This window comes from Thamnophis sirtalis, unplaced genomic scaffold, assembly GCF_051295495.1.
Source record: "Thamnophis sirtalis isolate CommonGarterSnake01/CBP01778 unplaced genomic scaffold, rThaSir2_p1.2 scaffold_3, whole genome shotgun sequence".
In the NCBI taxonomy this organism is placed as follows: domain Eukaryota; kingdom Metazoa; phylum Chordata; class Lepidosauria; order Squamata; family Natricidae; genus Thamnophis; species Thamnophis sirtalis.
Genome location: NW_028261383.1, coordinates 166,090,431 through 166,115,446, shown reverse-complemented (window position 1 = coordinate 166,115,446; position 25,016 = coordinate 166,090,431). Strand labels below are relative to the sequence as shown.

General features: G+C 39.0%; 3 protein-coding genes across 3 annotated transcripts; all 3 read left to right on the top strand.

The window, feature by feature from the left end:
- Positions 1-622: 622 nt before the first annotated feature.
- On the top strand, positions 623-1,561 carry LOC148048344 (olfactory receptor 1L6-like). The gene has a single exon (XM_087707917.1). The coding sequence runs from the start codon at positions 623-625 to the stop codon at positions 1,559-1,561; it is 939 nt and encodes a 312-aa protein (XP_087564043.1).
- Positions 1,562-10,952: 9,391 nt separating this feature from the next.
- Positions 10,953-11,900, top strand: LOC106550560 (olfactory receptor 1L4-like). The gene has a single exon (XM_014068493.2). The coding sequence runs from the start codon at positions 10,953-10,955 to the stop codon at positions 11,898-11,900; it is 948 nt and encodes a 315-aa protein (XP_013923968.2).
- Positions 11,901-22,184: 10,284 nt separating this feature from the next.
- LOC106550561 (olfactory receptor 1F1-like) lies at positions 22,185-23,578 on the top strand. The gene is made up of 2 exons (XM_014068494.2): positions 22,185-23,095; positions 23,554-23,578. Exons 1-2 carry the CDS (start codon positions 22,185-22,187, stop codon positions 23,576-23,578), a joined length of 936 nt encoding a protein of 311 aa, XP_013923969.2.
- Positions 23,579-25,016: the final 1,438 nt, after the last annotated feature.

Below are 25,016 nucleotides of genomic sequence, written 5' to 3'. Positions count from 1 at the left end.
ACACAAACAGCCTTTGAACTTTAACATGTGGGGGAAAAAGTTTGCCTGAAAAATATGAGTTTGGTTCCTACCTGTCAGTGTAAACAGTAATGGGGAGATGGATAAACGTTCTGCACAGAAGGAGGCAGTCTGCTCTATTCCCCTAAATTAAGCGATTTCATCTGAAATAGTTACGACTTCATAGGAAGAAGGAACTGGGTAATTGGAGCCCTTTGGTCATTAAAAAAAAAATCCTTAACTGATCAGTCCAATTGCAGAAATTTTTCTTTTACTGTCTAATCCCCTATTTTAACACTCATAAATAATTTGTCATTGTACATTCTGAAAACAAACAAAACTCTTCTAACATATCAAAAAGATTCTCAGTTGCTTGGAAAAAGTGAAAGAGGGGAGAATTATGCAGAGATTAATGGCCATATTTGGAGGGAATGGCTTTTTCAGTTGCTGGAATGCAAATTAAAATAAGCTGTATGCCTTTCACAAGAGAAATCCCTATGAATATATTTAACAACTGTAAATATTTTCTTTCTTTCTCTCAAACTAATTTAGTATTTCTGGAGCCAGCTGAAATACAGAGCAGAGAAGTAGACAAGAACTTGGTCCTAAATGCCTGAGTTGCAGGATGAACACAGAAGAGAAGAATCAAACCATCTTTGCTGGATTCATCCTTCTGGGTTTCTCCTCCTCACCAGACCTCCAAGGTGTTCTCTTTCCCATCTTCCTCTGTATGTACTTGCTTTGTCTGCTAGGGAACCTCTTGATAATCTTGCTGATCTTCTCTAATGCCAGCCTCCTCCAAGCTCCCATGTATTTCTTCCTCTGCCATTTGTCACTGGCTGACCTTGGATTTAGTTCTGCTGCAATACCTAAATTGCTATACAACTTAGCGACCCAGACAAAAGCAATATCCCATAATGGTTGCCTGACACAGATGTATTTCTTTGTGAGTTTTGCTGCGACAGATAACTTTCTCCTGGCCTCCATGGCATATGATCGCTATGTAGCCATCTGCCACCCATTGCACTATGCCAGAGTTATGAACTTCAAGTGCTGCCTTCTGTTGGCTGCTTGCTGCTGGCTCCTGGCTCATTTCCACGCCTTGTTGTACATCCTGTTGGTATCTGATTTTACCTTCTGTGCTTCCCGAGAAATCCCCCATTTTTTCTGTGACCTCCATCCTTTACTGAAAATCTCTTGTTCTGACACCTCCGTTGTTGATAAGCTTCTTGTCAGCGAAGGGACAGCAATTGTCCTTGGGCCTCTGCTGCTCATTGTTTTCTCTTATGTCTTCATTGTCCTGAAGGTGGTGAAGCTTCCATCTAAGTCCAAAAAGTCCAAAGCTTTCTCTACTTGCAGTGCCCACCTCACCACTGTGGCTTTGTTCTATGGCACAGTGATAGGCACCTACCTCCGCCCATCATCTTCCTATTCTGTCTCGAGGCTGAGAGTGGCCTCAATATTCTACACAGTAGTCACCCCTATGCTGAACCCTTTCATATACAGCCTGAGGAACAGCGAGATACATGCAGCCATCAAGAGACTGGTGAGGAATTGGTTCTAGTGGAGCCACCTTGGGTGCAAATAAGCATGGCTATTAATGGTCAATGTTCTCTAGCATTTAGAGCATACCAGTTTTTCTCTTATTCTCTTTCTCTAAAAGCATAGCAAAAGTAACCAAGCTTACTTTTTATATTAGCCGTTTCCCAACATAAAAAGGTGCCTGCAGATCTGTCAATAACATTATAAGCCATTTTATTCCATGAAATAAAATTCAACTGTCAGAAAATACCCTGCTTTTGCACAGTTTATTGTCTGAAAGAACTTCTGCAATGGCTTATCACATTGGTGGTTTTCTGCAGGCTATCAGAGCTGTTGTTCTCATCACAAGGCAGGGTTTTTATAAGTTGCGTTTGCTCAAAAAGAAAGATTGTTTATTTAACGGGGAATATTTTGGCTGAAACATTTAAAGTAATGGATGTTTATTGTTGTTTTTATGGAGCTTTAAGGGTGTTTAAAGTACTGTGTAAACGTTTGTGTGTCTCTGTGCTTGTTCAATTGATTATTGGCTATTGTAGATTTCTTGGCTACATTGTTCTGTTTTCCTATTGCCTTTTTTCTACAGAGAGTGACCAGCTCAATGTCACCCAGGTGCCTTTGAGCCTAAGGCAGGATAGAGCTCATTGACTCCTGGTTTCCAGTCTGGTGTCTTCAGCCCCTACACTAAATCCCTAAATTTCCATTAGTTTCTCCTTACAAAAATTTGCTGGTAATGTATATTCTTATTACAGGAGAAATTAGAGAGTATGAATAATTAACTGTCCTTCTGTTGATATTTCTACATGTTTACTGAGTTGGTTCAATTTTTCTGATTAATTTTGTTTGCTTTTATTCTGCCCTTAAATAAGTTTCTTTTTAAAAAAAACATGGCTGTTATGCATCAATATGAAATACCAGGTAACCAGCTTCAATTCTATGTTGCAAGAGTCTGAAATCAGTTACAGTGAATTGTCAACTCCTCTTCCGTCAGATTTCTGTCTTCCTAAATCACAGCTCTTGATTTTCTTGCTGTCAACCAGAACCATCTTCCAGTGCCAAATATTTGAAATGAAATCACAGGAATGTTAAAAGCGATCTTTGATTTGTTTGCCATATATTGGGAATTAAGTCTCCAATTTTAAAACTATCTGTCTTTTGCTAACTTGTATTTTGGGGCCAGAAGTTCTCTCTGTCTAACCTATCTCACAGGGATCTTGTGGGGGAAAATGGGTGGACCATTATCTAGATTCTATGTTGCCTTGAGTTCTTGTATGAAACATATAAGTCAAAGAAACAAATATATCACCTTTCTTCATCCCTATAATATATCAGTACAGTTATTCCCAAAATAGCAGATGCAGTAAATCGTATTATTTCTATTTTGTTAAAACATATGTTTGAAAATAAATGTTTCAATGCAAATAAAATATAATGCAAATCAGTAACTGTACCATCAGTTGTTCTTATTGTTTTGGTCATAATTAATAAAGGGCTGAAGGTATCTACAGTATAAAATCTAATCCTTTCTGTCTTTCTTTTTTGATTTGTGTAGATTTCAAATCCTATGATATTTGTTTCTAACCAAGCAGTTTATTATTAATGAAATCTTTATTATGATTAGAGACCAGTGCTAAAAAGTATAGAAAATACATCAGAATCTAAAAATTCTTTTTGTAGTTATTAAGTTATTAAGAGTTCTTGAATTTCTAACATATTTTTTGCAATGTTACTTCCTTTTCTTCTTCATGTAGTGCCATTTTCCCAAGTTATAAACACTGCCACTAAAACCTCCAAGGCTTTTGCTAGGTTTCAAACACATTCAGTGAAGTTTTTTCCATCGACCCTTTCAGTAAACCAATCCGATAACTTTGTAATATCAGATGTTGCCAAGCCTCTAGCCACTAAATGGCAGTGTTACATCTTTTCCCTCTGTTTTTGGCTCTCTTTTCTAAACACCGAACTCCAGAAAGGGTTTTTCTCTGGAAAGAGAAAAAAATTGTTTAAAGATTACGATCCGTCTGAGCCTTGCGAGGAAAGAGGCTTTTAATCCACAAACACAAAAAATGGGGAAAGTATAGAGGAAGAAGGGGAAAAAAAGACCAGTCCAGTTTAAAAGTAAGAGGCATTTGTAAAAAGTCCATCCATAAAAAACAAACAAAATTAAAGTGAAAAAAAAATAACACAATAGTTTTAAACCAGGGTAAATTTGCCACTTGTTTCCTCCTGTCTTCAATTTTATTTTAACTCTGAGACTTTGGGGTTTTCTCTTCTCTAATAATAAATGTTTTTCTCACCATTTCGACACATTGTCTCTCCTGTGCTGCTTCCGTTTCAGGGGCTTGTCCCAACGTTCTGCAGCCATATTGGCTGCTTCTCTTGTAGCCGGCAAAAAGAGCTTTTTGCTGGATCAATCAGGGGCTTTGCGATGCCCCCGAGATCAGCAGGACATGCCCTTCACTATCACCGTTCCTTCAGAACGGTTAGATCCAAAAAAGATCATCCAGCAACAAAGGTATCGACAGCAATCCTGGAGCCCCAAGATTGCATGTCGTGTTGTAGCGACGTCAAGCCCCACCCCTCTTCTGAGTTGCATTCTTTCATCATTTTAGTCATTGTCTATCCACTGCAGGATGAAGGCCTCTTCCACATGTTTCCAAACAATATGGTCCTGAGCTTTCTTTTGCCAATTGGGCTTGCAACACTTGCTGGTGTCGTTAGATCCATCATGTTTTAGGTTTCTTTTGTGGATGTTTTTTTTATCAAGTGGGATCCATTCTATGACTGCCTTGGTCCATCTGTCATCAGGTTTTCTTGCTATGTGACCAGCCCATTTCCATTTCAATTCTTTTACTCTTTTTATGATATCATATGCTTTTATTTGTTCTCTAATCCATGAGCAGCTCTTTCTAACTTGTCTCGTAATGCCGAGCATGTATCTTCCCTTGGCTGTTTGCGCCACTTGTAGCTTTTGTATCAATTGTGAAGTTAGGGTCCATGTTTCACTGGAACATGTTAGAGCAGGCAGCACACACTGTTCAAAAGCTTTTCTCTTCAGTATTTTTACATACTCCAATTTTCCCATAGTATGGTGTTCTGACCCCCCTACACGGCTTGTTAACAAACACAGGCAAAATAACTTAAAAGGACTTTTCTTTATCAGTTTTCAGTTCAAACTGGCTTTGAGCCCAGAACTAACATAAACATAAGTCTCCGATAAGAATTCAAAACAAAAGCTCTTACAAACACTGCAGTTCTTCCACAGTCTTCACAGATCAGGTTTACATGAAACACCAAAGCACTTTTCCAAGTGTAACAAGCATCAATCATGATTAGTAATCAAACAATGTTTTACCAAACACGGAACACACGAAGGAACGTTGACTCCAGCGACTGGGGCGTGGCAGCATCTCCCCTTTTATCTCCAAACCTCCTCCCACAAGCTCCAGCTGCATACTGAATTTTGTATCCCGAAAAAACTCTCAGCAGAACTGCTGAATCACCACACTGAATTTTGTATCCTGAAAAAGGTCTCAGCAGAACTGCTGAGTCACAACAGTATGGTAAAGTTTAATACAAATTTGATGGAATATAATTTGGTAAATTCCTACTAAACACAGCTGCAAGATCAATATTCTCTAGGAGAGAGATATAATCTCTCCTAAGTTATAATTTTACTTTTCTGCAGTCATTCTTCGAAATTTATGACAACGCAGCAGCCTCTGACTTCCTTTTACAGCTGCTTCTAAACTTCACAGTAGATTAATCATCATTTCTGTAGCATTTTTTCCTGGTGTTCTATCTAAGTGACAAACTTTTCTGTTACCTTTTTTAAAGTTAAAATTGAATGTGTGGTGTATCATTTGTTTTTCGAACAATGGCATTATCAAAACATTAAGTTTATCTTGACCAATCACTTCTTACTTAAAGCATTACCCCAGAGGTAAGTATGCTAAAGGGATTTGATTGGGTTTCCTATTGTAGGGCCTCGCCAGTTCCTAACCTGATGGAAATTCAGATGATTCTTACGTTTCCTGTTATCAATGAAGAAACATGTTGAATTGTAGAAAATCTATAAGAGAGAAAATCAAAAAGTCTCTATCCTAAATATATATGGTGATATATTGATTATAAACTGGAAACTGTTCAGTTGCTGGAATTCTTATAACTGTATCCAATTCAATTCAATAAATCTTGCTAAAGAAAACTCTGTAGAAGTTGAATTTACTGGAATCAGATCCTCCTGCTTAGCCTGAAAACAGCAAAACAATGGGAGGGGAACAAACTTTAGATTTGTTTTTTCACACTAATTTCTTCAATTAGTTTTTATCTGCATGACCTAACGTTCATAGTAGAAAATTGATCGATCACAAAAAAGTTATACCTGGAAAATCAACTCATGGGCTGAACTTGCCTTGGATCACTTTCAATCTATAAGCTTTAAGTGCCTGGATAAACATTTTTTTCAGGAAAAAAGACTGCTTATTTGCAAATCATACAGTTGCTGTGGGTCATTTTTTTGCTTAAATGTAAATAGCAATAGCAGTTAGACTTATATACCGCTTCATAGGGCTTTCAGCCCTCTCTAAGCGGTTTATAGAGTCAGCATATTGCCCCCAACAACAATCCGGGTCCTCATTTCACCCACCTCGGAAGGATGGAAGGCTGAGTCAACCTTGAGCCGGTGAGATTTGAACCGCCGAACTGCAGATAGCAGTCAGCTGAAGTGGCCTACAGTACTGCACTCTAACCACTGCGCCACCTCGGCAACCAGTTTGGTCCTCCATGTATTGGATTTCCTTTCCTTTCCCCTCTCCTCCACTCCCCTCTGCTTCCCTTCCTTCTTGTCTCCTCCCCTTCCTTCTCCACCCCTCTCTCTTCCCCTCCCCTCCCTCCCCTTCCCTTCTTTTCCCTTCCCTTCCCTTCTTTGCTCTGTAACCAAGAATCTACAGTCATGATTCTAAGCAACATAAAAGCAATAAAAAAAAATCAGAAGAAGCTTGGATTAAATGGGAAACAGTGTTGAAATCTGCTAAATAAACTTAACACAACAAAACATTTACTTTTGCTTTTTGTCTCCTTTTTCGGGGGAGGCATAACAATGGCATAGCAATGACCAAGAAAAAAAATGAACTGAAGTCACAGGATTGTATGTGATTGCATTTGCCCAGCTACTATGTGGGAAACTGAGCTCTAAAGAGTTTACACATGAGAAGATGTTCATGAGGACCATGGGGTGGAGGAAAAGAATCCTAATCCTGACAATTTCTTCAATACAGGCGTGGTAAACAGATGTTAATAATACAATGCACTTGAACCAGTCTCAGATGCCTCTGTGAAGGAGATTTTGGGAGGTCTGCCTAATACAGATAATTTTTTAAAATAAATTTTTATTTTTATTACATAGACAACATATACACACAACAATAAAAAAACACAACAAAAAAATAAAAAAACATCATCACATACAGCATGTCGTTTGGTTACAGGTGTTTTAACATCCATATTCTCGAATAATATTTACCATCTCAGATTTTTCATCCAGTATAACTAAATACCTCACTTTCATTGTACAGTATATGTTCAATTACAATTAGTATTATTTTTTTTCCAATAAATCATAAGTCCCTTACATTCTTGATTGTCTATTTGATAACAGTATACCTTTGTATAATCCCCATGTGATAGAATTTTTTTTTAACCAACCATTTATATTTGTATATCACTATTTTCAATTATGCATAATTCCACCAATCAACTATCAGGTATGCTTATGTTCATTATTATCCTTGTACATCATACATTCAAACAGAAATCTTATTCTTTCATTTTTCAACAAAATATTCTAAATAGTCGCTACATATATATACCAATTTTCAATTATTCCCTTATTAAAATTATTTATCAACAAAAAGATACCATTGTAATATGTTCTTAACGTTATACATTATATCACCAATCCTCTATCAAGTATACATAAAATCATTATTATCCATATCCTTTTTAAAACCAAAAAAATTCTAAAGTATTCAATTCATAGATATATCAGTTTTTCATTGTATCGTTGTTAATTTATTTCACAGCATGATTGTGTTATCATTTAACTCCTTCAGTTAAAGCATGAGTAAAACATTTTTCATTTCCAAGTTGTTTCCCCCAGCCACTGATAAAACAAGTCCCATATCTTATAAAATTGCTCGTCCTCTTGTTCTCTAATTTCAAATGTCAATTTACTCATTTCAGCACAGTCCATTATTTTTCGAATAACTTCTTCCTGTTTTGGTACTGTTTCATTTTTCCAGTTTTTTACAAATACGATTCTGGCTGCTGTTAACACATTTACAATCAGATATTTTAAGTCTTTGTTATAAATTTCTGAGATTACAAGAACAACAAGTCAAAGAAACTATGATAGCTTGGGGGAAAATTTTTAGGTATGGGATTGATTTACAGAAATGGCAGAAACTGTGGGCTCAAAATTATAAAATGACAATGTCTACTGCATATAGAGAAAAATTGTATAAGATGTTTTACAGGTGGCATCAGGGGTGGGTGTCAACCGGTTCGCGGCGGTCCCTGCGAACCGGTTGGTCGGCGAACCCGAAAGTAAGTAACTTCCGGGAACGGCGAAGGGCCCACTCGCCCGCCCGCACTCCTTACCTGGTTTTGACGAGTTCTGCACTTCCATGCATGCGCAGGACGCATACAGCCCCTGCGCGATCCTCCAGGAGCAGCTGGAGCATCACACAGACGCTAGTACGCATGCGTGTGCCGCACGTGCGCACGAGGACGCCGCCGGCCCCGTTCCAACCGAACCGGTTGGAACGGGGCGAGAAACCCACCCCTGGGTGGCATCTACCCCCAACCAGAATTGCAGGAATGTCCAAGAATAAATCAGAAAAATGTTGGAAATCAGATACCGGGCTCATATTACCACATGTGGTAGACTTGCATTGAAGCTAAAAGATACTGGACTAAAATCCACATGTGGTTGGAGAAAATGACACACAAACAAATAGACTTTAAACCAGAGGTCTTTTTATTGGGGATCATACCAGAAATCTAATACAGATAATTTTGTTTGTTTCTTTTTTGGCCAGATTGGCTACATTTCTTTCCTCAGAAACCTGTTCTTGACATTAACTTTCCAACCCAAATCTTACATCACTTATTATCCCTGTGGAATGTTCTAGCCTTGGTTAACACGTTCCCCAAAGAGCCTTGTTTTCGCATCAATGTCTCTTCCTGGGGAGGGGTGCCACAAACTAGACATTATCCCTACCTCCTCACCACAGGCATGCGAGTTTCCAGCATTGTCTGTGCACATCTGCTCTGAGAAAGAAGATGCTGCCCCATGAAGCCTGACTTCTTGTTCAGAACTGAGAAAGTTATGAAGAATCTCATCATCATCAAAAAAATAAAGAAACTGGATCTCAGAGGAGAACTTTTTGCCAGAGGTACAGTATAATATTTCGTGTTTTTTTTTTAATGGACACAAGCCAGTAAGCTTTTCATTTTTCTCTTTCTCTCTCTACATCAAAAATGTATAGACTGGCACTTCACCCTTCCACACTATTGCTACCCAGCATACTGTATTTGAGTGAAAGACAGGAGAAAGGTAATTCCTTATTCAGCTGTCTCTCTTCCCCTTCCAATTACCTGCATACGAACTGCACTTTTGCAAAGTTGTGAGGCCATGAAATAAGGTGGTGCAGCAATGAGAAGACATTGTAAATGGAAGGGTTCAGTTCTTTTGTTTAGACTCCTCTGCTAAATAGGAGATCCTCAGCCCGGGAGAAGAGGCTGTATGTCGCGAGAGAACTCCTCCTCCCTCTTCAGATCTGGGCTGGGAAAAGTGCTTGTCAGAAGGAGCCTACCCAGGACCAATCAGGGCATTGAGGATTGGAGGGTAATGGATGAAAGCTCTGCCTCAGTAGAAGGCCTCTGTATGATCATTTACACAGCACACTGACTTTTAGAGACAACTTTATCTACAAAGGGTTCTCAATACTTTGTATTGTAAAAATGCAACAAAGAACCATTGTGTTGTGTGGTTCCTCTACCTGCCATTCTTGCTCAATTTATCCTCATCAAATCCCCCCCCCCATTTTTTGCAAACTGGAAGAAAGAGATAGGAATGGTATATGAAAATGTAGGTGAGAAAGCAGTCCAGAAAAGGAAGTTGAAAAGGACTGTTATGAATAGAATTTGGTTTGTCCTGCAGTAGCTAATAGAACAGGAAACAATAACAGAATCTGGAGAAAGGCTGTTGAGTAACTGCTTTGCATACAGAATTTCCTAAACACAACCCTTGCTCATCAACAAAGAGCCACAATGCTGCTGCCAGTTAGGACACACAAGGATAGATGAAACAGATGAACGATCCATTGCAGTAGAATAGAATAACAGAATTGGAAGGGATCTTGGAGGTCTTCTAGTCCAACCCCCTGCTTAGGCAGGAAACCCTACACCACTTCAGACAAATGGCTATCCAACATCTTCTTAAAGACTTCCAGTGTTGGGGCATTCACAACTTCTGGAGGCAAGCTGTTCCACTGATTATTATTCTAAGTGTCAGGAAATTTCTCCTAAATTGCTTCTATCCTTGATTAGTTTCCACTCATTGCTTCTTGCTATAGTCTCAATGGTACTAAATGGACCATTTCAGCCTGAGTATTTATCACTTCAGAGGAAGAGGGACTATCTTACAGGCAAGAAGCAATGAAATAATTTTGTTTGTAATACCCTATATCATCACAATTATATTTTTCAATAGATATTTATAAAGGTACACTCTAAGTCGGTTAGCTTCTTTAGCCAGACACATCCTGATTCAGAAAAGCCACTCATCATTCATTTCAACTATTTCTAAATCAGACCTCAAGAGAGAATAAAGAAACGACAATATTTTCTAAACTGAGTATACATCACTTTAGAATGGATTACCTTAATTACCACCCCCAATTTGAAATGTCATTCCTCCAAACTCGAGAAGCCGCATAAAACACTTTTGTTTTAACTGTCCTAAAATAATTAAGCAACATCTGTTATTTAGACATCTGACTCACAACAACACACGCCTAAGCCATAAATAAAACAGCATAACAACAACCTATATTCAGTGAGTCCAAGAGCAATCACAATAGAATACTAAATGTCCAATATCAATCTTCTTTATTACAAGTTTATGTTCCATAAAGTGAATTCAAAGAAATTTATGTATGCCTTTACCATTGCCAGACATATACTTGAAGTAAATGTACCCCACGTGCCCCATTTTGGGAATACAAATCAAAACAATTCAGTAATTTCCCCCATGTCCTCAAGTACTGTACTTCTTTTCCTTCATGTCTTAGGGTGAAACACAAACCAGATGTGTAAATGAAAATATGCAAAAAATCAATATTTTCAGGTGACTTATGGAAAAGAATCAGGAGAACCAAACCAACTTTGTTGGATTCATCCTCCTGGGTTTTTCTTCCTCTCCGGAGTTTCAAGGACTACTTTTTCCTGTTTTCCTCTGTATGTACCTGCTTTGTTTGCTAGGGAACCTCGTGATAATCTTGCTGATCTTCTCCAGTGCTAGCCTCCTCCATGCTCCCATGTATTTCTTCCTCTGTCACTTGTCATTGGCTGATCTTGGATTGAGCTCCACCATTGTACCTCAAATGCTGCAGAACCTGCTCTCTTGCACAAACACCATATCCTTTAGTGGTTGCCTGACGCAGGTGTATTTCTTTGTGAGCTTCTGTGCTGCGGATAACTTTCTCCTGGCCTCCATGGCATTCGACCGCTACGTAGCCATTTGCCGTCCATTGCATTATGCGACAATCATGAGCTACAGATTCTGCATACAACTGGCTGCTGTATGTTGGCTCCTGGCTTATGCCCACTCCCTTCTGTACGTCCTTTCCATGTGTAATTTTAAGTTTTGTGCTTCCCGAAAGATTCCCCATTTCTTCTGTGACCTCCATCCTTTACTGAAGCTCTCCTGCTCTGACACCTCATCGGTTGAAATGCTGCTCGTCAGTGAAGGCACTGCTATTCTTCTCGGACCCCTTTTGCTGATCATTTTTTCCTACCTTTTCATTGCGTTCAAAGTTTTGAAAATACCACCAGGCCACAGGAAATACAAGGCCTTCTCCACCTGCCTCTCCCATCTCACCACCGTTGCTCTGTTTTATGGGGCTCTGTTGGGCATCTATATCCGCCCGTCCTCCACTTATGCTGGGTCAACATTGAAAATCGCATCAATTTTGTACACTGTGGTGACTCCCATGCTCAATCCTTTCATATACAGCCTGAGGAACCGTACAATGCATGAGGCAATGAAAAGAATATTAAGAGGCTGGTTTCAGAAGAACTGAACTGTAATGAGACCAATGCTGCCTCAACAGAAACGGCAAATCAACTATAAAACCAGTAAACAAATTCAGATAAAAGTTGAGGTGTTTTATATACCTTTTGTTGTTCCAGATTGAAAATAGAAGCCCTGTTTTTTTTTCCCTTCAAAGATTCCTTCAAGGATTCTCTAAGAAAGCCAACTGTTGGTTATAAACTCCATATATTATGTCTTTCGTTCTGAAATGCAATTCTTACTGTGATTCTGAAAGTTGACATTTTTATGCTGTATTGTTCCTATGATGAATACTATTCCATTCTAATGATTTCATAAATTTTTAATCTTATGTTAATGCAGGTAGTCCTCAACTTTCAACAGTTCATTTAGTAACCATTCAAAGTTACAACAGCACTGGAAAAAGTGACTTATGACAATTTTTCACACTTACGACTGTTGCAGTATCCCCCACAGTCATGTGATCAAAATTCAAATGCTTGGCAACCGACTCATATTTATGACAGTTGCAGTGTCCTGGGGTCATGTGATCACCTTTTGTGACGTTCTTACAAGCAAAGTCAATGGGGATGCCGGATTCCCTTGACAACTGTGCTCAGTGGTGGGTTTCAAAAATTGTTCGAACCTACTCTGTGGGTGTGGCCTCCTTTGTGGGAGTGGCTTGTCGCCCATGTGACCAGATATGAAGATGCCGACGACACTTGTCAGAACCACCTTAAATTACCTCACACACAGCACTGGCATGCATAAGAATATGATGTAAACTTGTTTTTTTAAAGGCATCTTTGGTTTGCGTTAAAACAACTTCAACACACGCAATGTTCTGATTGCACCACAAACGCAGTAGTCATCCTTACCTTTCACAGAGGCACTGAGTTTTATAAATATGAGCATGATAGTGTAGAATAATCATATCCAAGGACCAGTGGTGGGTTTCAAAAATTTTTGGAACCTCTTCTGTAGGTGTGGCCTGCTTTACGGGTCCACTGGTGGAACCTCTTCTAACCAGTTCGGTAGATTTGACGAACCGGTTCTACCGAATAGGTGCAAACTGGTAGGAACCCACCTCTGACTGTGCTACTAAATTAACGACTGCGGTGATTCACGTAACAATTGTGGCACAAAAGGTCATAAAATGGGGCAAAGTTCACTTAACAAATGTTTCACTTAAGAACAAAAACATTGGGCTCCATTGTGGTCATAAATTGAGGACTACCTGTAATCTCAGTGTATCCTGTATAATCTCCAAATTGCCTGAATTTCAAGAATGTTCATATTTTACATTCTGGGTTTTAATTTTCATATTTGAATGAAATAATAAGCCTGAATTACTTAATAGCATGGGATTACACCTTGGCCGATATGAATTTATTTTATCAATTTGCATGTTTTTACTCTGCTATGAAGCCAATTTTCTCTTGCATGCTTACGAGATATGAATCTTTGTATCATGAAGATATGGGTTCCAGGGAGAGAGATTTCCACCACGTCCTGGAAATGCTTTCCTCCAGATCTCTTGCCTCTCTTTAAAAAACTTTTAAAACTTCTTCGTAGTCTTTCAGATCTGCCTGCCAGTGACAAATTCTCATCAAATGGTGATCGATTTTGAAAGGAGGCCTTGCTATGTTTTGTGTTTTGTTCTGCTTTCTGTCTAATAAATGTTTTTACTTCTTCCCTCAACAATGCTAAGGTATTCTGAGGTGTGTGTGGAGAGAGATGTGAAGGACAAAACCACTGTGGCTGACCCTTCAACCCTTGATGGCATATTGATCACAACAGGCAGGTGGCTGGTTACAGATCCAGTTACAGATTTATTCTTGTGGATTTCACTACTCCTTCTTATTTTTTTTAACCTGTCATTTTTGGATCTCAATATGTACAATAAGGACTTGACAAATCAATGAGGGTCATTGTAGGAAAAAGAACTCGACTTTTTTGGGGCGAGATTTCTATTATGTAAACATATGAAATACTAGGTAGGCATCTAATTCCTAGAGACATGGTGCAGCTCCCACATAGAATGAGTTTCACATTACAGGAAGTGGTTTAAAAAAACATTTAAAAAAAGACAATTGGCTTGCTATTATCATCTTCTGGAATAAAATATCTGATTGGCAGCATTACCAAATTCATTCTTCCCCAGAATGAGAGATATATTGGTGCTGTGGGTAGTGAGTTCAAAGACTCAGTTGTGGGAGGCAGTGGGGATTAACCTACCACAGCCCATGTGAGATTGTGAGTGCACCTCATCGTGACCCGTCAAAAGCGCGGAGGACAAAATCGCGCTCGACGAAAGCGCGCATGTGACGTCATCACAGCGCGACGAAAAAAATTAAAAATTGAAATAAAATTAAAATTAAAGCAAGCCGATTCACATAAAGGTAAGGGTTAGGTTAAGGGTTAGGGTTAGGTTAAGGGTTAGGGTCAGGTTTAGAGCGTTAGCGTTAGGTTTAGCGTTAGGTTAAGGGTTAGCGTTAAGTTTTTCGTTACGTTAACGGTTAGGTTTAGGGTTAGATTTAGGGTTAGGTTAAGGGTTAGGTTTAGGGTTAGGTTTAGGGTTAGGTTTGGGGGGGTTAGGGTAAGGTTTTAGCTTTATTTTTACATTTTTCGATCACAGCGCGATGTTTTCGTCGCGCTGTGATGACGTCAAATGCGCGCTTTCGTCGAGCGCGATTTTGTCCTCCGCGATTTTGTGGTGGAACCCACCTCATTACAGATGTCAAGTTTGATTGACCTGTTTTGTTTCTCAACGGATAGATTTCAGGGCTTTAAATATTCTAGTCAGTGGAATAAATTATAATCCAAAAGAAATATTACACTGAAGATCATCCTGAGTGACCCTGTAAATGACTATCTGAGAGTCTTCTTCAATATCAAGTTGGAAAATCAACTGATAAAAATTGCAATGCTTCTTATATATTTGATATTACCACTGACATACATCTCTGCCACTTAATTCAAAACTTCTCAGATTTTGTCCTATCGTAACTCCCTACTACAAGTATAAAGGAATTTTACATGAATAAAATTGTTGATTTCTTTGGGATTCTCGGTGCAGGAAAAGCTAGGAGGTGGTTTGACTACACAACTACTTTGCTCATTCAAGGTTGATCGCTTAAAAATAAAATTGTGCCTCCCCACAGTAAATGGGTTATATCTTTCACAAACATTGTGACCCATAAGTTAAAAAATATCTGTTTCTCTGTTGAAAGACAGAGGTTCCTGGAAGAAACCAATTTTAGCTTCCTTTGAAATAATATCTCCCTGTGTTTAGAAGATGCTAAATGCTTCTCATGTTATGATACAAAGTAAATGGCAATTAAAATAATTAATATTCATAACAGATATGCAGAAAAGTACTCACCCTACCCATCCTTACTATAGTTCCCCCCCTTTGTTTCTGCCTTTGTCAGTCTTAACTCCTGGAAACAGCCTGGACAAGTTGGTGCATTTTCTATGAAACATTTTTTTAAAAAGGCAATTGGCTTGCTATTACCATCTTCTGAGGAGAGAGCGGGGGGGAGGGAGGGAGGGAGAAAGAGAGAGAGAGACAGACAGACAGACAGACACACACACACACACAGACTAGCCCAAAAAAACCACCCACATGGCTTTGTGCCTAATGTGGGACTAGAAGCCATGGTCTCCTGGTTTTTAGCCTCTTAAAATATACTATGAGTGACTTCAGTGAGACAGCATTTAAAAGGAAAGAAAAAGGAGGAGGAGGAGATAGCTAAAAGGACCACTACAGTTTATCAATTTTTCCAGGAGATGGGGAATCCTCATCATGTTCCACTTCTCACTTCGATTGCTGATGACTTAATCCCATTAGTGATTACTTTAGCAGAAGGATTAGAAGAAGACGTGGTAATCCAAGATATGCATTCAGCAGGAAATTCATTTTTTTGTCATCACTTGTGCCATATCAATTTTGCATCATATCAATGGTTTTTTATGAATCTAATAAAGCCAGAACAGATATTTCATCTTTATTATCTTACAATGCTAATATGCCCACCAGTAATCTAATATTATCGGTAGCGTGACATCTTTTCATAAAAGCTGACTTTGATAGATGATTTTTTTAAAGTTTGCTTTCTGTAAACTTTGTAATAAAGTGGCTCTTAAAATCTTGGCATCAAGATTTAACAAAAATATTAATGATAGTTTACAGAATTTATAAGGTCCTTTCCCCTTCATAATAACCATAATGTAAGCCTCATAGGATAATGCTGGTAGGGCCTCTATTTCACAAAATAAATGCCAAGTTTTTCTTTTTATATATCACTTTGTGAGTATCCCATCCAACCAAGAGGCTTTTCTAGATTTCATTGATTTACTAGTGTTTAAAAAAGTGAGTATATCAAACAATTCTGGAAAATTTATTCCATTTTAGAAAGCATTATCTGTTCAAAGGATACATTAACAGAATATAGGTATGTGTAAAATGACGTAATCTGGGGATTAATTTCATATAATTTAGATATGAGACATCCCAAAGCATATCTTTTGTAAATATTATACTACTATTATACTATTTCAACACAGGAGCATTCATGAAGGAACAGGTTCAACAAATTCAAGTTTCATGTTCTATTGCTTCAAATGAGAAGACAATAGTTTAAAAGATTTTTCTCCTTTTCCAAATACAATTTAGCTTTCAAGATATATACTTGATCTGTCTTTTATATAAAAACATAAAACAAACTGTGATTCCCAGCATGTGCATTCAAAACATCGTTTACTTCTTATTCTTACCTTCTACAAAGTGAGTCTCTCATATATTTTTTTCCTTCAAGGAGCATGAGCTTTCATCTTAGTCTGTATATAGGCTTTAAATGAATGCCAAAATAATCTCATATCATCAGTCCTCTGTTTGTTATTGTTGATTGACAAACCAATAACATGTTCAACTATTACCTTCCAGTGTCAGATATCATGCAGAATTAAATCAGAGTCCAAGGCAGAGCTATCCTTAAAGTTCCAATTTAATAAGACAGACATGTTGATGTTTGATGTTGATGTTTATTGATCTTGTATGCCACCCACTCCCGAAGGACTCCGGGCGGCTTACAATAAACAAGGGAAGGGGATAAATAAACAAAACAACACTTTAAAAATACACAACATTCACAGTTACCATGGGGCTGGATATTCCGAAAGCCCCCCGGCCTGCTAGAGCAGCCAGGACTTAACAGCTTTGCGGAAGGCCGGGAGGGTAGTAAGGGTCCGGATCTCCACGGGGAGGTCGTTCCAAAGGGCTGGAGCTGCAACAGAGAAGGCTCTCCCCCTGGGAGTCGCCAGCCGACATTGGCTGGCAGATGGAATACGGAGAAGACCTAACCTGTGAGATCTAATCGGTCTATGGGAGGTAATTGGCAGGAGGCGGTCCCTCAGGTACCCAGGTCCGATGCCATGTAGGGCTTTATAGGTAACGACCAGCACCTTGAAGCGGGTCCAGAGACTAATGGGTAGCCAGTGCAGCTTGCGGAGGATAGGTGTGACGTGGGTGTACCTGGGTGCACCCACAATCGCTCACGCGGCTGCGTTCTGGACTAGCTGAAGTCTTCGAACACTCTTCAAGGGCAGCCCCATGTAGAGCGCGTTACAGTAATACAGTCTTGAGGTCACAAGGGCGTGAGTGACTGTCTGAAGGGCCTCCCAATCCAGGTAGGGTTGCAATTGGTGCACCAGGCGAACCTGGGCAAAGGTCCCCCTGGTCACAGCTGACAAATGGTGTTCTAAAGTCAGCTGGGGATCCAGGAGGACTCCCAAATTGCGAACCCTCTCTGAGGGGTGTATAATTTCACCCCCCAGCCTGAGAGATGGAATACTTGGCCAATCTTTGGGCAGGAACATCAGTAGCCACTCGGTCTTGTCTGGATTGAGTGCCAACTTGTTTACTCCCATCCAGACCCTAACAGCCTCCAGGCACTGGCACATCACTTCTACTGCTTCGCTGAGTTGGCAGGGGGCGGACAGGTACAACTGCGTATCGTCCGCATATTGGTGGTACATGTTGGCATCATGCTATGGAATCCCAATACTGGAAATGACATCAGAATTCCACCCAGTTAAAAGTTCATGATCTTGTCCCCACACCCACAATCCATCACATGGTCCAATCTTCTTCCACGCTGGCACCCAGCTGCTTCTGGTCAGATGTCAAAGTACGGAGACAAAAGATGACCTTCAGCTTCTAGAAAGGAATGAAAACAATACATTCCACAATCCTACTCCTTCTATTTCCCCTCCCATCAACTATACTAATGAAACAGCATAATGAAATAAGAGAAAGTGAGGCAGGCCAAAATTCTAAAAGGAATATAATTGCAGGCCTGACATCCAGGTTGCTTCTCTCCTTGGTTAATTTCCAACAGGTTTTAGATTTTGTAAAGATTTATACTTGGAAATTGCCAATCCTTTTCTATTACTGAAATTATTGCAATATAGTCTAATTGGAACAACTCTTGAGAAGGCTATTTTTGATGTTTCGGGTATAGAAAATTCATAACACATTCCCCCGCACCTGCTTGCTTATCCTTGATTTCTTGCTAAGCCGACAACTTATTAACTCACCAAATACTATTTATGGATAAACCACAAGTAGTGAATAGCAAAAGAAGCATCATTTCTTCCCTTTCTGCATTCTGAAAGGCTTTCTTGTTGGACATGGAAATAAAGTGAACACGGAGCTAATCATGAATGCAATTGATGATTCCCATTAATATCTTGATTGGTTGGTTGGTTGATTGATTAATATGTCATCAAGTTGGTGTTGACTCTTAGGAACCACAAGGATGGATTTTCTCCAGGATGATCCATTCCAACCTGGTCTGGTCCTTCAAGTCTTTCAGTAGTAAACTCATCACCATTGTAATTGAGTCCATTTATCTTATTGTTAATTGTCCTCTTCTTTTTCCTTTGCTCTTTCCCAGGATTACAGACTTTTCCAGAGAGTTTGATCTTTGCATAACTTCTCTGAAGTACAAAAAAATTGAGCCTGATCATTTATGTTTTGAGTAAGGACTCTGAGTTTATTTGTCTGATGGCCCATTTGCCTTTGTTTTTTTAATAGCCATCTATGATTGATCAATTGATTGTTTATATGCCATCAACATAATTGTTCATTATTAGTAACTACAGTACATAGATAAATATTTTCCATGACAATCTATTCCAAATTTCCATGTTTTCCAATGGTGCCCTCATCAATGCTATAAACTATCTCTGTTTTCTTCCTTTTCGCTTTCCTTCTACCTTTCTCCACGAGCTGCACTGGTTACCAATTGGTCTCCGGATACGCTTCAAGGTGCTAGTCGTCACTTATAAAGCCCTTCATGGTATTGGACCTGGGTACTTGAGAGACCGCCTGCTGCTGATTACCTCCCAAAGACCCATTAGATCACACAGATTAGGCCTCCTCCGGGTTCCGTCTACTAGCCAATGTAATCTGGCCACTACCCGGGGGAGGGCCTTCTCTGTGGCGGCTCCGGCCCTTTGGAACGAGCTCCCCGCAGAGATTCGGACCCTCACCTCTCTCCAGGCCTTCCGAAAAGCCGTTAAAACCTGGCTGTGTCGGCAGGCCTGGGGTCAATGAGTTCCCTTCCCCTCTCGAATTGTGTGGCTGTTGGTTGTTTTAAATGCCCTGTACTTTTTGTAGTTTTTGTGTTTTTCCCTCCCCCCTCCCTGGGTTTGTGTGCCGCCCTGAGTCCCGCTGGGAATAGGGCGGCATATAAATAAAATGAACCTCAAACCTCGAACCTTTCTAACATTATAGCTTTTTCCAGGAAGCTAGGACTGAAATAGGATAATATAAACCTGGTTATGTGTGCTCCAAGTGAGAACTATGATTTGTTTCATCAACCATTTCTTTATTCTTAGGAATCACTGTAGATATTCTCAAGATATTTCTCCAGCTTCAAACCCCAATATTTTAGAGGTTCAGGAGATTAAGTATGAATGTAACTATGTAACTATGTATGAAAGTTCTAAAGAGTTAAACATCATTGCTATTTTCAATAAGTATCTCAATTCCATGAGAATGAAGATATCTATTAGCAAAGCCAGATCATTTATTCTGACGATGCTAAAATGAATTGTCCGAGCTACCAAATTGTATGAGGCTCCTACCTACCTAACTCAGAACTGTTTCCAAAGTTTATTTTTCTACAAAAATTCAGCCTAAGTATGGCAAGACTGGAAAAGGGCCAAATTTACAGTGAGATCATTCCATGTAGGTCATATATTGTTGTAGACTGTAATGGATGTTTATATGGTGGAATTCTGCTTCATAAGAAGGCCTCCCTTTCACATAGAAATCTATACATTAAGATATAGGATTTTAGCCCAGTTACATTGTTAGCATGCTAGTTTATTTTGTAATGTGGACTATTCTCATCAGTCTGAAATCACAAAATCAATCAAAGTCTACTCAGATCTACTACAGGTTTTGTATCAGATTAGAATATTCTGATAGCTCAATCTTGACTTGACTAAACGGAGGAATCCTAAGAGATACAATGTCAGAATTAACAAGATCCCAGTGGCCTAAGCCATTACATAGGAAACATCCATAGAAATATCCATTGGCATTTAGATATGTGTAATTCTTTCAACCTGGAGCTCATGTGATGTGCAGAATAGGAAGGGAATATTCTTTGTAATGTAGAAAACGCAACGGTTCTGCCACTATTGTGTGCCATCTCTCTCTCTTCTTCTCTCCTTGTTATATAGTATTTTCAGAGGTAATAAAGCAAAGAGGTAATAGCACTATATTAGACAATAGAACCACTAATTGAAAGGAACAATTAATATGTGTGGATTAACCCCATGTACTCTTTTAACAACTGAACTTTACTTGTTAGAATCTAGTGGGTACCTGCAATCTTTGGACTGTCTGAAACCTGAATACTTACTGTATAGGAAAAAGGTTTGTAAATGTCCTGGATTTTTCTACATAGAGGTCTCTGCGTTATTTTTGTTTCTTGTGATATGATACATAGATACACTATTATGTGAAATTTATGACATTCTAAATGTGCCTTGCGTGACTTTATTGCAAACTACTGGTTTGATCTGCTCCCCTGCCTTTCATGTATTCCATCAGAGAGGTAGAATAATTCAACCAGTTTGATGCTCTAACATGGGAAGTGTCATTGTTGAGAGCAACTATAGAATAGCTATAGTTATATAGAATACATAGATATGAATTCTAAATAAATACATGATAAACAAACAAACTGTGCATTACCCCAGCATAGATCAAATACAACACAGAAAACAAGCTGTCTCCAAAAGAAGGGAAAGGAATAAATTAGGTAGAAAACATCCAGGTTTATTGATGGTTACATGTATTTACTTTTATATCTTTCCCATCCAGGTGACACACAAGGGTCGAAAATTACATTTAGAAACATCTTGGATAGTTTCATGAGAGATCCAATATTGTGGATGTAATTTGTGGAAAGAAGATTCAAAGAAACATATTCTCAGGTTGAGCAGGAATGAATGAGGTAAGGTCATTTTCTGTTTGATCTGTAGCAGGCACAAAGCCATCATGCCTTTCCTTTTTAAGCCCCCCTCCCCCAAACCCCCTCCTCCTTAAAAGTTTCCATGGCTTCATTTCTAAATGTAAATGTTAAACCAGAGGTAAATTCCTCCACGAAGCAACAGTGTTGTAGTTTGGAGGACTCAAGTAACAAAAGGCTTCAGTGATAATACTGACAAGTGTAAGGCAGGCTGGTACGTAAAGGAAACTCTCAGATCGCATGAAGTTATTTAGTAATGTAACTAGGTGTCAGTAACAAGAACAAATGCTTTTAAAGTATACTCCTGTAATGTGGGGTTGAATGTTTACAGAAACAAAATCAGCTTTGAATTGCTTTATTTAGGCCTTTTCTGACCCACCTGTCTTTCATTATATACCTCCAAGCAAAACATATGAAAATCACTTTGATGTGAACTTCAGTTTTTAATGTTTATTCTAGAGTGAAAAAAACCCTGCCTCCTGCAGTCTTCAGAAAAAAAAATCTGAAGCAATTTTCCAAGTACCAGCCAAATTCAAATTTGCTTTGTTTTGGCAAGGTGGATTCATCGTCTGCCTTCAGATGTGCCCCTGGTTGACTCTTTACCTTACCTATTGAAATGAGGCAGGAGGGGGCCCACACACACGTTATGGCCTGCTTTGCTCCTTTCCTCTGTTTCTACTTTTTGTCACCTTCATCCTGGTATCCCTCTAAGCGAACTGAGCTGTTATCTGTGTATCTCTTTTATTCTTTTCCATAGTTGAGTAATGGCGAAACAGAACCATACGGACTCCTCCGATTTCATTCTTATGGATTTATCCTTCCAGTCAGAGCACCAACACCTTCTGGGCTTGCTCTTCCTATCCATGTACCTCCTGACAGTCCTGGGGAATTTACTGATTGTTCTGCTGATTTCCTCAGACGCTCACCTTCTGCAGACCCCCATGTATTTCTTCCTCAGGCATCTTTCTTTGGCAGATGTGGGTTTTGCCTCCGTGACTGTCCCCAAGATGCTGCAAAACCTTCTCTTCCAGGTCAGGACTATTTCCTATAGTGGTTGCTTGATGCAAATGTATTTCTACATGACCTTCGCCAACACAGACAACTATCTTTTGGCTGTGATGGCCTATGACCGCTATATGGCCATCTGCCACCCACTGCTTTATGCCACACGGATGAGCCACAAGCGCTGCCTCTTACTTGTGGCCATCTGTTGGCTCCTGGCATCCCTCAATTCTGTGCTGTATACATTGATAATGTTCCCTCTCTCTTTCTGTTCCTCTAAGGAGATCCCCCAGTTCTTCTGTGAGTTCTTCCCTTTGCTACGACTGGCATGCTCAGACACAAGTGTTATAGAAACAATTTCTCTAATTGAGAGCTACATAGATGTCTTGGCCCCATTCATCCTCATTGTGATCTCCTATGCCTGCATTTTCTGCACCATTCTTAGAGTCCCATCCACAAAGGGGAAACAAAAGGCCATTTCCACATGTGGCTCTCACTTGGGTGTGGTGGTCCTCTTCTATGGCACCCTCTGCTGGGTCTACCTGCAGCCAAACTCCAGGAGTCCAGAACAAAACATGATTTCTTCTCTCATGTACACAATGGTGACTCCCATGCTCAACCCCTTCATTTACACGCTTAGAAACATGGAGATAAAGGCTGCTCTGAAAAGATTTATTGGAAGGATAAAAACTGCTGACTTATTTCAATTCCTTCCCTGTTCCTCAAAATCGGGCTTTCTGTGAGAGAGGGAAAGAAAATCTCGGCAACGTGAATCGGGAATATATGTCCCAATCTGAGTTTGTACCTGGGATATGATACTAAGAATTATAAACTCCTGCTGCAGAAATCACATAAAATGTTAAATGCTTGTTTAATGAATATAGAAACAACAAGGAGAACAAAATCGAAGGGCGGGTTGTTGGGTGGTTATAGTTAATGGTATGTGATGAACAACAGTTTATGAGAATTAAAGTGGGTTGATAGATGGGGAACTAGCTTTGAAACTTGAAGGCATGAATTGAAACTACTGCTATATGATAGGCTGTCATCTCTGGTAAATGGATACCTATTCTTCATTTTACAAAAAAATAAATAAGTGGTTGCAATAAAGGAGCTTATGTAATTGTTATCATATTCCCACCAATCTTTGATATAATCTGGGCTCAAGCTGCAGCGGATGTGGGTAGGGTCTGTAAGCAAGTTTGCAAGTTGAATAATTGTTTGTGTGTGTGGGAAATTCTATCTAAACAAATTTTCCTTGCTTCAGTATTCAAATATTTACTAGACAATTGAAGGAAATGGAATATGTTGCAAATGCCATCTCGAACTATCCTGTTCAGGATCCCAGACAGTTTGTCCAGCCTGTTTCCATTCTCCTCCTTCTGTTTTTCCATCCTCCTCCCAATCCATCAACTAGCAAGCTTCCTGTGGCCAATGAACATGGAACTATTCCATACAGGTCCTCTCGGGCTGCTGATGCTTCCCTGTTGTGTGAAGGTGCGGTGAATGCTTGCTATTTAAAGTTTTAGCAATCAAAAAATGAATTTGCTGTTAATAGGTAAAATTTCCAGTAACTTTTCTGTGGAGTGAAAATTGTAAGTATCACCCCATAAAACCATTTCCTCAGACTTACTCTACAAAACTAGTAAAAATTGGTATTGGTATTAATTTTTAAAGAATTTTACCTTTCTCTTTACAAAAAAATAATAATGACAACAACATTCCTGTTCTTTTATTTGCAAAGTAAGATCATCTGTAAAACATGTCCACTGAATTAACTGAACCGTGTAGAACTCACCATATTTACAAATAGTAGAATAACATTGCAAATTATGTTTTTTTTTAACTAAAAAGTATATATGCAAATAATGCAATAAAAGGAATCATACAAATAGATTTGATTGGTATTGTGAATGGAGATGATTACTTGAATTCCAAGATCTGAAATAAGCAGAGTCACACAGATTTCAAGTGTTATTTTTTTAATGTAGTGATTTATTTTTAAAATGTATTTAATTATAGAATAATTTGGGAAGTATTTTGATGATTCTTGGAAATATCACAGTCACATGGAAAGTGTTTTGAGAGACTGCAACTGGTCTAACTTAATAAAAATGAGATGAAATTTATTTAGGAGAGAAGAAATTAATCCATTCAAGGGATAATTCATTTATAAGTTTTAACATAACCAGATACTGTATGTTAATAGCAACAAGTCCCAACAAATTTTCAAACAGAGATGAATGGCATTTTAATATGCTGATTTGGGATGGGTATGCTGAAGGCATAGGAGGACTTGGAATATGTATTATAGACCCTGGCTTCAGAATGTTGAGATGCACTTCAGTGGTGGGTTTCAAAAATTGTTCGAACCTACTCTGTGGGTGTGGCCTCCTTTGTGGGAGTGGCTTGCCGCCCATGTGACCGGATATGAAGATGCCAACGACACTTGTCAGAACCACCTTAAATTACCTCACACACAGCACTGGCATGCATAAGAATATGATGTAAACCTGTTTTTTTAAAAGGCATCTTTGGTTTGCGTTAAAACAACTTCAACACACGCAATGTTCTGATTGCACCACAAACGCTGT